General features: G+C 49.6%; 3 protein-coding genes across 3 annotated transcripts; 1 reads left to right on the top strand and 2 right to left on the bottom strand.

Annotated features, from left to right (window-relative positions):
* Nucleotides 1–61: 61 nt before the first annotated feature.
* EYB26_005152 (uncharacterized protein) lies at nt 62–4,201 on the bottom strand (the record flags this gene model as incomplete). The annotated part of the gene is made up of 2 exons (XM_054264442.1): nt 62–709; nt 773–4,201. 2 exons carry the CDS (start codon nt 4,199–4,201, stop codon nt 62–64), a joined length of 4,077 nt encoding a protein of 1,358 aa, XP_054120417.1.
* Nucleotides 4,202–4,678: 477 nt separating this feature from the next.
* On the top strand, nt 4,679–5,836 carry EYB26_005151 (uncharacterized protein; the record flags this gene model as incomplete). The annotated part of the gene is made up of 3 exons (XM_054264441.1): nt 4,679–4,806; nt 4,865–5,050; nt 5,119–5,836. The coding sequence occupies 3 exons, from the start codon at nt 4,679–4,681 to the stop codon at nt 5,834–5,836; spliced, it is 1,032 nt and encodes a 343-aa protein (XP_054120416.1).
* Nucleotides 5,837–6,125: 289 nt separating this feature from the next.
* On the bottom strand, nt 6,126–12,395 carry EYB26_005150 (uncharacterized protein; the record flags this gene model as incomplete). The annotated part of the gene is made up of 2 exons (XM_054264440.1): nt 6,126–8,213; nt 8,448–12,395. The coding sequence occupies 2 exons, from the start codon at nt 12,393–12,395 to the stop codon at nt 6,126–6,128; spliced, it is 6,036 nt and encodes a 2,011-aa protein (XP_054120415.1).
* Between the last annotated feature and the right edge of the window lie 1,670 nt (nt 12,396–14,065).

The raw sequence follows: 14,065 nt of genomic DNA, 5'->3' as shown, positions 1-14,065 counted from the left end.
TATTCTAATGAAATCAATAATCAACAGCACATCATGCTATCCCTGAGTTTATTACTGCAAATCAACCAGGATAGCTAAAGCAAAAATCACCATATCCCATCAACGCAAACGAAGCCCAGAATATAGGGCTTGTCCAATCAATCTGAGGCAGCATCATCTTCTGCAATGTCAGTAGATATTTGCCATCCGGCACAAAGTCCTCTGGACTTTTAATACCCGATTCCGTCATGGAAGTTGCGTCCCATGCTTCAAGCAATTGATCCAGAAAAGCAGTAGCCTTCTCATCATCAAAATGCAAAAACTCCACCTGAGCACGACGTAGAGCTTCAGCCAAGGACAGACCGAGCGTATCCTTAATCTGTCGATAAAACAATGTCATCAAAATCATAGACGCGAAATCACTAATCTCAAACAGCGTTCCGATATATGCCTGACACCCAGTCCCCAGCACGACATGAGTGAATCCCAAAACATCGTTTCCGGCAGTTGCTCTCCCCAGACCACTGAGACAAGCAGCGAAGACGATCAGGTTCGCTCGGCTCTGGATAGGTGACATGTCGATGACTCGAAAGTCTTCACCGATAGAGATGGAGGACAGTAGTGGACTTCCGGCGTTAACGGTCCCATGGGTTCCAATGTGCAGAATTGAGGTGTGGCCTTGGATATGATCGCGGAATTGGGCGCGAGATAGATTTGATGCTTCGATGGGCTGTCAAACGAGTTAGCATATTAGATTGAAGAACACAGACAATGATATGGGAGAGTATGGTACCCAAGTGGAGAACAGATTAGATATACTTATTGCTTCAACGCCGGCCATAGGAAGAAATGTCTCTTTTGTGGCTCGATCACTCTCTGAAGATTGATCACCAGCTAAAGCTTTGGTGAAAACCGACACCGTCGGCATAGCTGATGCCGCACGTCGCTTCGACAAGTGATAAAGAGCAGTCAAGCTAGGTGTCTGCGAAACAGCTGCATGCAAAACCAGTGGCTTCCCATCAAACACCAGTGCTGATACCGGGAACGCAGTCAGCGGTTGAGACAGAGAGAAGATGATCTGACTCTTTTCTCGGATGATGGCAGCAAAAGGACGTAAAAGAACATCTGAAATTTGCCCTGAAAGCTCCTCCATTCGTGCTTTGCGATCTTCTTCTTCGGGTTCTCGAAGCCCGCTCATATCCCTCATGATTTGCATCAATTCCGTTGCCCATTTTCTGATGTCTATGTCGCGGATATTGTTGGTCTCGTAGGATTGTATGCCATTTTTGGTGATAGCCATCAGGATACACCCTGATATATTAAAGCTCGCCTCAATCACCACCGTATCATCGCTGAGGTGACCATACAAGTCGAGCGGCAGTACCGCAGAATTCATGGTATCCATAAGATCGTTGGCTGAAGACGACCATGTTCCGACGTCCAACCGTTCAACTTCTCGAGCAAGCTCATCGAGTTCTTTGTCTTGATTTTCCGTTCGCTTATGAATGGATAGAAGATGGGTTAGTGCTCGACGCTTATATATGCTCTCGGACATTCTTCTTCTTCCTTCCTCGTCTGATTGCTGTTGAGCTGATGAGATAAGTGAATCAATCAGAGATCTTGCCCGTGCCTCTTCCATGAAAAGTAATGCATGCTCTTCCCAAGATACCTGCGGATGACTATGGTCATAGGAGTTGAGGATGCTCAGGGGAAGATGTAGTTTCGCACATTCCAAACATATGATCACCAACTGCAAGAAGGTTTCAATCAGTCCTCTAGATAATACTCCAACCTTGACATCCATATCACTGGCCTGGCTCCGGCGCAGTTCAATGAGGCGTCTTGCCTTGAGCAACATTCGAAACGCCACTTCTGGTTGAGCATTATTCAGATATATGGTAGCCGCATGGGCCTGTCTTATCGACAAATCAATCGGACTTTCACTCGGCGATTCATCAAAGTAATTCGGACGAATCTTCAGAACGAGGTCTAGAACTCGCAACCCTCGTTTCCAATCCGTAGCATTCACGCATACGAATATTGCATTGTTTGCCAGAGAGGAGAAGAACATGTCCACATTTTTACCATTCAGAAACTCCTCGAGTCTAGTGTTGAACAATTCAGAATCAGTCACTGAATCCAATATCTCCTGCATTTTTAAGACGTCGCCTATTCGGCCATACGCAATCATTTTGTACATATATTGGCTGTACACTCTCTTGAATCCTTGCGCAGTCTTGATGAAATCGTGCATAACAGACTCAGCTTTGTCCATGTTTCCGTCAAGTATAGCCTGATTGAACTCCATGTCGGCGGCCCAAAATTTGTCCGAGATGTCGTTATCAAGAGCAAAGACTTTCAGTATATCGTCAAGAGATTGACCAAAATACTTTTTCGCAACGTCGGACTGCCTTGGACCTGAGTCATTCTCAGGTTCCCCTCTGACGAATGCAAAGCTTTCGTCGTTTTGCTCGTACCAGCGAAATTTCTCTTTCCATCTACGATAATTCTCTAATGTATCCAGGGAATCCCTCCGTGCGAGGATTCGACTGATGCTATTATTGAAGGTAGACATGAATTCATATTTCCGAGTCAATAGATGCTGACGTTCAATTTTGCCAATGGGGGTCTCCGCATTGATGTTTTGGATTTGTTGATTAAGGCTTTGCACGACATTGTCAAACATAACAATGCATTGATCCGCCAGCACGGCTGTAGCCGCAATATTGTTCATTTCATTTTGCAGAGCTGCCCTGGCAAACAGGGCAATGAAAGCTGGTAAACGTGCTCCAAGCTCTGTACAGCATACATAGGCACATTCATAGCAAGCATTGGCGGTATCGAATCGGGAGTATCTTCCCCATTCACGCCGAGCAAATCGTATCATTACCGTGCCTATATGGAAGGCGATAAGTTCGTTTTGGCATTCACGGCCCCATTTGCCTATTTCCCCGGCACGTTTTTGTAGGTCTGCCATGTTCGTATGACCCTTGGAGATTTCAATGAGAATTTGATTTGCTTTGACAATCTGTGCATTTGCCTCGTCCATGTCAAACAATGTCAGTGACTTGTCACAGTGCTCGCTCGCATCTTGTAGAAGGACGGCCCTTTCATTATCCGCGGGAGCATAGTTGTAAGATCTGGCATGCAATATACTAGCGAGACGGAGATGAACGGCAGCTTTCCCACGAGAACTATTTGATGTTTCAAAAAGTTCAAGTGCTTCCTCATAGCAACGAAAAGCCTCTTCGGAGTCCTTGAGCGCAATTTTAACTTCGGGTGTGTCCCAGATATTGTGATCACCAGCGGCGTGAGAACCGGGCACCGGGACGAGATTCTGAATAATCGGACTAGTGAATGGAGGTGAGTATAAAGTATCACCTTCAATTAGCTTGCTATTTGCCATTCCAGCCTGATCTGAAAAACGCTCGTGGGCATGAAAGAGTTTTGGTAACAAGGTCCTCAGAGACGGAGATTCCATCGCATAGTGAAGTTCAATGTTCAATCTCTGTGCGTATAGAGATGTCAAATCAGTTGTCTCATCCAAGGGTGCCCTCTGCACAAAATTATGCAAATAAGGTGCCACAGAAGCAATGACTTCTTCGGGGGTCTTGCCATCATTAGGCTTCCAATTACCGTCTGGATAGGCCGAGTGTCGTAACGTCACTAGTCTCAACTGCTGTGGAAAGTGGAGCAAGACAAGAAAGAAGATGCAAATATTCATATCCATTTGGTTATTTGTGGTTTCTTCCTCCGTTGCATTGGCGCAATACTTTTGTATATTCTGATTCAACTCTGCAGTAATCTCATTCGGTCCTGTGATACCTTCTATCAAGGCCGTATTTGTCGGAGACTGAGACTCATGTTGATATCGAATACATGGCGGATAGCGTCTATAGTAGTCTACGAGGAGTTTAGCTGCGGCGTATCGCAGACCCCAGTATGAAGCAAGCCTTTTTGGTTCGCTGAACACGTTGTCATCGACAAAAGTCTTGAACTCGTCTAGTGCGGTGTAGGCATCGTTGAGTCTGCCACGAAGCATATGTACTTGTATCTTTGATCGAAGAAAGTAAGCTCTCTGCTCGGGGTGGGACTCATCGGGGTTTATGTTTAGTTGTGATTCATGTTGGATAATGTCATTGTATGCCTGGCGAAGGTCTCCCCGGTATTCGTCCAGAAATAGGGACTGTATATCGTCTTCAATCTGATCTTGGATATCCATGATGGTCTTCACCATTCATTTTCTATCGAGTAGGGCAAACAGGTTTTCTCGGAGATGTAAGGTTATTGATCCGATCAAACGGACCGATCCGCATCAGTTCCACGTGTATACTCTCTTTCGGGTCGTCGTGGGTTGATGTTAGTGGTCAATAGAATTTTGGTTCATCCCGGAAGTGCTCCAAGATCCAGATGCTAACTCTTAGCTGCATCAAAATGCCAAGAGCCTTAAGACGATGACAATAGACTATGCAGTCTAGTAACCAACATAAATCAACCTAATACTAGTAATTCATCGGTTACGCTGAAGCCTAATTGGACTGGATCTAAAACGAACCGCCCCGATCCGTAATCGGCTCCATGTGCCAACCCCACCATCTCTATCACTATCTATCACTACTTTTATCCTATGTATCGAAGCTAGTGTACTACTACGTACACTTGGCATCATAATCCCAGCTAACTAGCTGGCGAGATCATAATGGATGACGACTCATTCTTCCTCTACGGTATCGGCGAAAAACCAGATGCTCTAACCCTCGGCAGCCTGGTGCTGGAGAAGTACTGGATGCCCCTCATCGCGCGCCATTACACACATGATCCACTCCGGTATCCAGTCTTACCTTCACTATCTTGCTGTTTATGGTTATCTGACGAAGCAAGTCAGAGGAGAATATCTAGAAGCCCATGCATGGACAAGTAAACTCGACAACCTGGTCCTCCATGGCCGCACTCGAGTCAGTCCTGGCATCGGGGTGAGCGGCTTCGACATCGTCGATCTGCGACTTGCATGGAATAAAGACCAAGAGCGCTATGTGACTGCCAAATCTGGGCAGAAGATCACTCTCAAAGAGTACCCCCCCCCCCCCCTTGGCCCTCAAAAGTAAAAAAAAACGGGGTTTATTCTAACACACGGATTAGCCCCAAAGCATTCCTCACCACCCAAATCCTGCCAAACCCCAAAGCCCGCTCCACCCTCAAACTCTGGCTCTCTTCCGCCCGCAGCGACTACGTAATGAACATGCGGTGGGCCCGCAGACCCAAGATCTGGTTCCTCACCGGCCTCTATCTGCTATCGGGCGCACGTACAATCGTCCGCAAATCATCCTCAACGCATATCGACGTCGGACTCAGTTCCGCCATTGTAGGGGCTCTTGGCGGTGTACCAATCGGGGGTTCTGTATCGCTGGGTCAGGGCGATATGTGGGAAATGACCATGGGTATGGAAGAGGAGCATGTCTGGGCCGCGCAGTATCGGCTAATTGATGCGAAATACATCTCTGCTTCTACTTCAGCCACAAAACAGAACGAGGAGATGGCGTTGCCGCCGACGATGTCGTTGTATAAGGATATCCTGAGTGTGCGAAATAAGAGAACAGCGAGCCAGATTTCTCGAGACGCGGCAGATGTGGATGTTGAACTGGGGCTGGAGCCGTTGATTCATGATTCTGCAGATTTGACTACGGATGCAGTCGTGGATGCAGTGCCGCCGAATAGGGCGGCAGAAGTTATAACTATTGTTCCAGAGGAGGCGGAAGAAGAAGAAGAGTCGGAAGAAGCGTTTAAGGAATATGAGAAAAGACTTGAAGAGGCTATACGGATGTTTGAGGCTGCGCCTCCGCGGTTTCTTGAGCGATGAATGTTTACGTTCTGTATGGTTGGGCATATATAATAGGATAGCGGTTGTATATTACTCAGGTGATAGGTACCTTTCACAGAATTACTGTAGGCATCTAGATAAGGGAGTCATGCATATTAAGAATTTATTTAAATCTATATTCATACACACTATACACCAGTCTTCAACCAGCATACACCAACAAAGTCACAAAGGACTTACAATAAAATACAACCGCGAATTAAAAACAAAGAAAATCTCTTCAGTAGCCTGGATATAAACAGTTCCCAAAATCACATCCCATACTCAATCACCTCGATGAAGGCGCCGATCCTCCTTGACTGTACACCCTATGATGACTGGGGTGCTGGGATTCGTGCGGATGCGGATATGCATTATGATGCATGTGTGCTCCGCCAGGTCCGTTGTTAGGATAAGGAATTCCTCCTAGCGTAGGCGCTGGTGGAGGCGCATGGACACCGGATGGCGGTGTATAAGGTCGAGGCAGAGGATTGCCGAGGGAGCCAGGGCGATACGGGCCTCCAGACTGTTGCTGGTGTTGTTGCTGAGAAGATGGAGGGGCAGATGATCCGTAAGGCGATGGAGCGTTGGGCGCGCCACTAGCTATCCCCATAGATGGTCGTCCGGAGGATGGTACGGGTTGTCCTTGTTGTCCGTTCACCATGGCCTGCACATGTTGTTGGTATGATTGATGGCCGCCGTGGCTCGATCGTTGCTGAGGTGCCAGTGGATGAGGGGATGATGTCTGTGGATGTGTCGAGGAACTATATGACGGACCAGAGCCAGATGGTTGACGAGGCTGTGGCATACTCAATGAAGGGGCAGGAGATTGAGCGGGTGACTGCACTTGCCGCGAACCATACATCACATTTTGATGAGGCGGTGGAGACGCGGCGTTTTGGTGGCGGTAGACAGAACTTGCAGAGTCACGAGGGTCGCGAAGGTCGCGAGAATCACGATTGGTTGATGCCAAAAGTGGCGGAGTAGGTGCGCCTTGACCATGAGGCGGTGGGTAACCTTGATATCCACGATGACCTGCGTTTGGAGGATTGCTCTGAGACGGAGTAGGAGGTTGACTGTTTGATGCAGCCTGCGAAGGCTGATAACCACCACCACCACCACCACCACCATACTGACTCTGAGGAGCTTGACGGACGGGTTCTGTAGGCTGAGTTTGACTGCGTGGATCAAATCTGGCCATCCAATCGTGATTCGGTGGACCGTTAGCAGCAGATGGATTACCTAAAGATGGTGCATATGGATAGTCCGCGTATGGACGTCCTGAAGTCTGATGCTGAGGTGGTTGCTGCTGACTAGGAGGAAGGTACGAGGCTTTTTCGTCATGACGGAGATTTGATGTCGCTGGGCCAGGAGCATCGGTCTGGCCGTAAGACATCCTAGGCGACGAAACCATCTCGCTTGCAAAACGCTTACGTGGTGGCAGGTCTTCTGGCTCGTCATTCAAGATGCTCATAATGTTAGATCGCTTAGCAGGCACCTGGCGAGGAGGCTCCTGTGAAGGAGCTGGCATAGGTGCCGGTAGCTCCTTGACAGGGGATACCGTCGTCTTTGGAAGAACATTGGCTGCAGCATATGGATAATACCCAGTCTGGGATTGCGTCTGACCGAACGAAGATCGACGAATAGGCGAAATATCGGGGGTGTGTCTACGCAATTGTTGCGCTGGAGATCCAGGTGCTGTTGCACCAGTCAGGCTATGATTTCGGGAGTGCGAGCCCGGCATTGCTGATGATTGCTGAGCTTGCATGTAAACTGGTGGCTGTCCAGGCTGATACTGTGCTTGTGGTCCGTGGAAATCTGGTCGTGCTCGTAACTGCGGAGGCAAAGGCTCCATGCGACCAACATCGTGGCTCTGCGCCGTGGGAGCAACTCGAGGAGACGGCTGTAGCTCAGGACCGCGAGCACCTCCTGAAGACGTTCGTGCTTCGCGACGATCTTCTGTAAAGTATCCCATGCGCGGACCTGTGAAGCTGCGAGGTGCAGATTGACGCAGGTTACGCAACGGATCATCTGACATAATTGCACCTGTGGACGGTGCTCCAGTAGCTTGTGCCAACGGAGGATATCTACCCAAGTTCCGATCGGGAGCGAGTTCCTGAACAGTACGCGGAGGAGACATGACAACCTTCTTCTGTCCCAAGCGACCATCTTCAAGATGTTCAATGTCGGTATGCGGAGCAAGTGGTCGAGGGGTCACTGCAGACGGTGTGGCTTCGTAGCGCCTCTTGACAGTAGGATTTGGTGTTGGTAAGGGGCCAGTAGCTTCGCCTCGCATCTTCTTGACTTCGGTGACCTTGACAATCTCCTCGAACTCATTATTGCCGGAATCGATCTTGCGCTGGTAGTAATTTTTGACCTGATGTAGAAGTTAACAAACTGCAGGGACAAAAAGAAAATGATGAAAATAAAAACCAGACACACAAAGGCAGGAAAACTATGCAGCGCTAATGACCTCACGGGACGACGAACAGGTAGACCACGTCACAATCTGTGGGACAGTCCGGGGTCCAATCGCGGCTACCAGCATCCATCGGAGGTATAAAAACACCGGATATAACATAGACACACACACACACAAAAAAAAACTTACCATTATCGGCGTCTTTGTCTTCATAAAATTCGATATACCCTCAAAGTCGCGTCCAAAATGTGCCAGCAATATCGGGAAATCTCGCACTTCTGGAACTGACCAGTAACTTGTCGGTTGCATCGCGCCATATCCCATTTCGTACGAAGGCTTGAGAGCGTCGTAATCAACAGAAGCGTCAAATACATAGATGGAATCCTTGCCGCGACGAGCAGGCTTGTTTCGCGGAATAAGGTCCTCATTATTTGGTTCCGGTTCCTTGACCTTGGCGGCTGCTTCGTATGGACTTTCAACCACTCGAGGCTCCTGTTTCGCCATCAGCGGCACTCCGGGAGCAATTGCTGTTGAAGATGGAAGAGGTTGCTGAGGAACAGTCTGTGGCTGCGCTTGTATGTGCAAAGGAGCCTGGACAGCTTGCGCTTGTTGCTGTAATGGTTGCTGCTGCACTTGTGGCGGTTGCGGAGGCGGCGGCGGCGGCGGTTGTTGTTGTTGTTGCTGTTGTTGCTGTTGCTGCTGTTGCTGCTGTTGTTGCTGTTGCTGTTGCTGTTGAGCAGCAGCCCGACCTCTCCGTCCTCCACGTGAACCAGCACCAGTTCTACCACGTCTGCTAGGCTTCTCACCCTGTTCGTTCTCCTTGGCATTACCGCGACGCGAGTTCTCCGCTTCAGTAGTCGAATCACCTCCAAATGTCGGAGCCGCTGCACGGCGAGGTCGTCCGGTTTCCGTCATTTGAACAGTCTCTTCATCGTCACCTTCTGCCTTCAAATCGGACATGAGAGCATTAGACTTTGGTCGCGTAGTTGACTTTCTTGCGCGTCGTTGCGATCTCCATCTCTTGTTCAATTTGGCCTTGTACTTGATCTCCTCTTTGGTCATGTAGTAATGACTGATACATTGAGCGTATGTACGGCCCGGCAGCTCATCGGCAATCTTACCCCATTTCTTTGGGTATGCCATGAACGCATCGGTAAACAACTTGTGTTCTTCTTCCGTAAAGTCATCTGGTGGTGGATAGAAACCATAGACCGCCAAGGCATCGGCAGGGTCGATCTTGTTGTTGGTATCTTTAAAAACACTAGCTTCAATCTCATACTCCTCAAGCATATCCGGAATGACAGCTTCCTTGTCAAGGTCCGGTCGGGCTGTGGCCTCCATCTGACGACGACGCTCAAACTCCTCTTGAGCGGAGATCGCAGATGCTTTGAGTGCGTTCTGAAAATCAAGCTCACTGTTTCCCTTGTATCGTCTACCTTCGCGGCCCTCAGCAACTGGAGCTGGAGCTGGAGTCACAGGTGGTGTAGCTGCACCAGGAGTACTTCCTTTTCTCTCCTCGTCTTTCTTTTGATCCAATTCCCGTACAGTCAATCGCCAAGGTCTGTATAGCGCAGCGTACTCCTCTCGTAGTCGTTTGTTCTTTTCTGAAGCATCCTTGCGCTGTTTGGCCACAGTGTTGCGAATTGCCTCCTGTATGCGCTCGTGTGTCTTGATATTCTCTTGGTAGACGTCAAGCTCTGATATTGGAGTGGGAGGGCCAGAGACCAAGAAAGGCAAATTATCAACAGTGATGGTCTCTTTGTTGACGGCTTCAACTAGAGTGATTTCCTTTGTCGAGGTTGTAGTAATAGTTTCATCAACATCCATCTCCTCTTTGTAGATTGGAGCGGAGACCACTTTCTTTGAGACCTCCTCCACATTGGTTTCAACCGCGGACGGTTCTGGTTCTTCAGGAACACTGCCATCAATAATCATACCCAACAACTGAACTTTCATAAGCAAGTCCACAATCACAGGATCCTCCAACGTTGGCGGTGGAAGTTCGGCTTGTAGCGCGCGCATACTCTTCTCGAAGAGGCTTCTTCGTTCTTGAAGATAGGCCTCAGTGAAGACCTCGTTTTCGTCTTCTTCATCGCTAGAACGTGTGAAGTCTGGTATAGATGGAGTTCCTTCGCCTTCATCTTTTGCCTCTAGACCTTGGTTTGGCGTCTTGACTCGGTCAGCCTCAGGCGGTGCTGTTACTGAAGGCGCAGTTTCAAGCAGTTTTTCTTTCTCGATCGTAGGCGACTCCACCTTCTCAAGTACTTTGTCAACAGACTTAGCTTCTTCATTATGCTTGTCCTCAAGAGGCTTCTTGTCCTCGACATGAAGTGATTCGTCCAATTCTGCATCTTCATGTGACTCCTGCCGGTTGCCGACGGAAGTGCTTGACGGAGGAACACGGTTATATCCAGGACGCAACCACTGTTTACTCTTTGCATGGCCACCGCGAGAAGACTGTCTGACTCCTGCACGAGGTCCCGTAGGCACACTGGTAAATGTCATTCGTGGAGAAGTCTGAGGGGAGCCTCCACGACCTGCAGGAGGTAACTGCGACCGCGATAGTATTGGTGATGGAGCTGCAGGACCTAATGGAGGAGAAGTTGCTCCAAAGTTGTCGTGATGAGCTCGAGGCTCTGCTGGAACTGAATCTCGTTTTAATGTAGCTGCCGGGGCAATCGGAGGAGGCACATCGTGGCTTGGCTCGGGGGAAACTGCGGGACCCGTTGGAGTAGGCTTAGAAGATCGACTTGGTAGATCCAATCGAGATGGTTCAGAGGCATTTTCCTTGGGAGCTGGTACACTGGGCTGTGCTTTGTCACCCCGATAAGCTTTGGGTTCTGTAGGCGCCTCTTTGGGAGGCTCTTTGGCTGTGGCAGAAGATATAATATCTGCTCGACTCCGTTCAGGCTTGTTGGGTGTCGCAGTTACCGATGTAGCTTGAGAAGGTGGCTGCGAAGGCGGCTGTGAGGAAGATTTCTCAATCGAGAGAAGACTTGGAGGGAGAGTAACAGATCCAAAAGCAGGTACCTGAGGCGCAGATGGTGGCGGCGACCCCTTTGCTGCAATTGATTCCCTGAGTGTTTCTGTACGCGACAATGGAAGGTCAGGTCGGTCTGTATCCCTACGAGGATCTCGCACAGGTGGCAGCGCTGCTATAGAAGGTTTGCGACTTTGTTCGGCTGGAAGATCTTGGGGTTTAGGCTCAGGTCGAGGAGCATTCGATGGACCCGCTGGCGGAATCGAAGTACTTCGTGGGCCAGACGGAACACGGGTCTCTGGACGGGATGAAATGATATCTTTCTTCCACGATTCGAGCGGGCGATCACGGTCATCTCGTTCAGGTCGCCTTTCATCATCGCGACGATCAAATCGATCGCGCCGGTCAAACTCGCGATCACGTTCACGATCTCTGAAGTCTCGTTCTCTTTCACGATCCCACCAGCCGTCGCGAGACCTACTTCGACGGCGAAAATTCTCTCGATCATCTAGAAAATGTCCGCGACCACGTCCTCGACCGCCTTCCCAATCGCCCCTTCCACGACCGCGTCCAAGACCACCTCGCATTGGAGGCGGATGGCCGATGTTCTGGTTTCCTCTGATATCAGGTGGACCATCGCCAGGATTGGACGAACTGGAAACAAGACTGTCTCTAGAATTGCGCCTCATGCGCACAATATCACCGTCACGAGGAGGACCAAGGTCGCGAGTATCTCTAAAATCTCGTGGATCGCGTGGTTGAGGCGACCGCGAGCGACGGAAAGGAGGACGACCGTCGCGGGCATCAAAATCCCGGTCTACACGGTCTCGACGAGGCCAATCTCTGTCGCGATCATCTCGACGAAATGGTGGCCCATCGCGAAAATCGCGGTCACGATCTCTGTCCCTATCGCGATCTCTATCTCTGTCGCGAAAGTCATTGCGTGGTGGGTAGCCTCGACCGCGACCGGCATAACCTCCACGAGGAGCGTCAATCAATGCTTTTGGGCCTCGCGGCGGTTCGCGACCTAAGGGTGTAAGGTTCGGGTCATCTCGAGGACCAGGCGGTAATGAAGGTCTGCGGTCTGAATAGCGCTGGGGTGGTGAACAGTCTCCGCGGGAAGAATACCCGGATGAAGGGGGAAAGCGCGAGGACATCACCGGCTCATGCTAAGCACGTAGCCGTGTCGGGAAGTCGAACAATGCAATCCGGATCACTGATCCTTTGCCGAGTAGATGAGATCCAAGATTTAGATCAAAAAGTTTAAGACAACGGAAGAAACTATTGGCCTGGAAACGGTTAGTCACGGGACACGACACGTGACGTTGAAAACTGGGGTTGAGGCTGTCGCCTCAGGCAGCGAACGGTGGCTCAATTTGGTTTAGTGCAGTCGAGTGCAGGCGCCGGCGGCAAGCAAGAAAGGCGAACTTTTGACGTGCGATGAAGATAGAGAGCAATGATCATAGTAAACTTACTCGATCGGAATCTGTAAAGAATTCAAAAAGAAAAGACTCAAGGAGAGTAGATGTCGTGGTGTGGTGGATGGCGCTGTCGCGATAAACTCGTTACCAGCGAGTTGTAACACAGGGGGGTCGGTGGCACACGGTACTTTTGGCCGGAGCTTCTTAGTGCTTCTTTCTCCGTTGATGAAAATTGACGAAACAATACGTAGTACGAGTCTGTCGAGAATCAAAAATAGTAAAATGTCACAGCGCGATCGAAGTCGTCGGCTTGAGATGATTTGCGACCGTGATGAGCTGCTGCGAGTTGAAAGATTGAAATGGGTTGGGCACAAGTCCTGATCGAGCAAGGGTGTAATCAATCAACCAGTCGAGCCACAAGCAGGCAGAGATGTAAAGAATGGAATCAGAGTCGAATCAAAATCGAAGAATCTGAAATGAAAATTAAATAACGCACAAGTGTCAGCAGTAAGAGCCGACAGATCGTGCCAGTGTGTTTGGGTACTCGAATGATGAATTCAAGGAGAAATTAAAGGAATGATGTGAGAGTTGGCACTGGCGGAGGGAACGATGATGATCACAAGCGCACACAAGAGCAGCGCTAACTACCTTAGCCTGGACTTGACTGGGAGCGACTAGCGTGGGCGGACTAGCGTGACGGTGGTCTTAGTGAGACTAACTTACTACAGTACTAGTAGGATTGGCGAGACAGACGGGTGGTTCCTCGCGGCCGGACCAATGACACACTCTCTTAAAATTGTGGGAGAGAGGACCACCACAGAGGACAGCTGGAGAATCTAGACAAGTATCATCGAGCAGCAATCATCATATTAATAAGTCGACGGGGTATAAGACTGCAAAAGACGGTCAGCGGGAACTCGCAGCAGATGTACTCTGTAGTAGAGGACTGCTCGTACATGCGACAGAGCAACTTACAGGTTACCACGCATGCATGGAGCAGTGGGTGTAACTAGCCACGTACTAAGTTAGTGCGCTGAGTCGCTGACAGAGTAACAGATTTCAAGAGTGGATCCTTTGCCAGTGCCAGATTTGTTCCGGTCTAGTCCAGCCAGATATGAGATCGCCCGGTCACATGCATCTCCGCGCCCTGATTGGCTCCCTGAACAATGCCATTTCAAGATCGCTTTTGCCTCTGATTGGCCACGAAATTGAAGAAGGTCTGTGCGTGGCCCACCGCCTGCGCCGCGTGTTTCTTGTCCAACACACTGTCACGTTAAGTGGTTAACTAACTACGTACTCCCGTATTTACTAGGCTTCCTAACGCTTCCTAACAGTGGTGTCGCCCTGGATTGGGTTAGTACGGAGGCATTCTATTTCCCGATTCAAGTATGCATAACCAGCGCATT

Source organism: Talaromyces marneffei, chromosome 4, assembly GCF_009556855.1.
Source record: "Talaromyces marneffei chromosome 4, complete sequence".
Taxonomy (NCBI): domain Eukaryota; kingdom Fungi; phylum Ascomycota; class Eurotiomycetes; order Eurotiales; family Trichocomaceae; genus Talaromyces; species Talaromyces marneffei.
The sequence above is the reverse complement of the archived record's forward strand: the minus strand, read 5'-3'. Positions and strand labels throughout refer to the sequence as shown.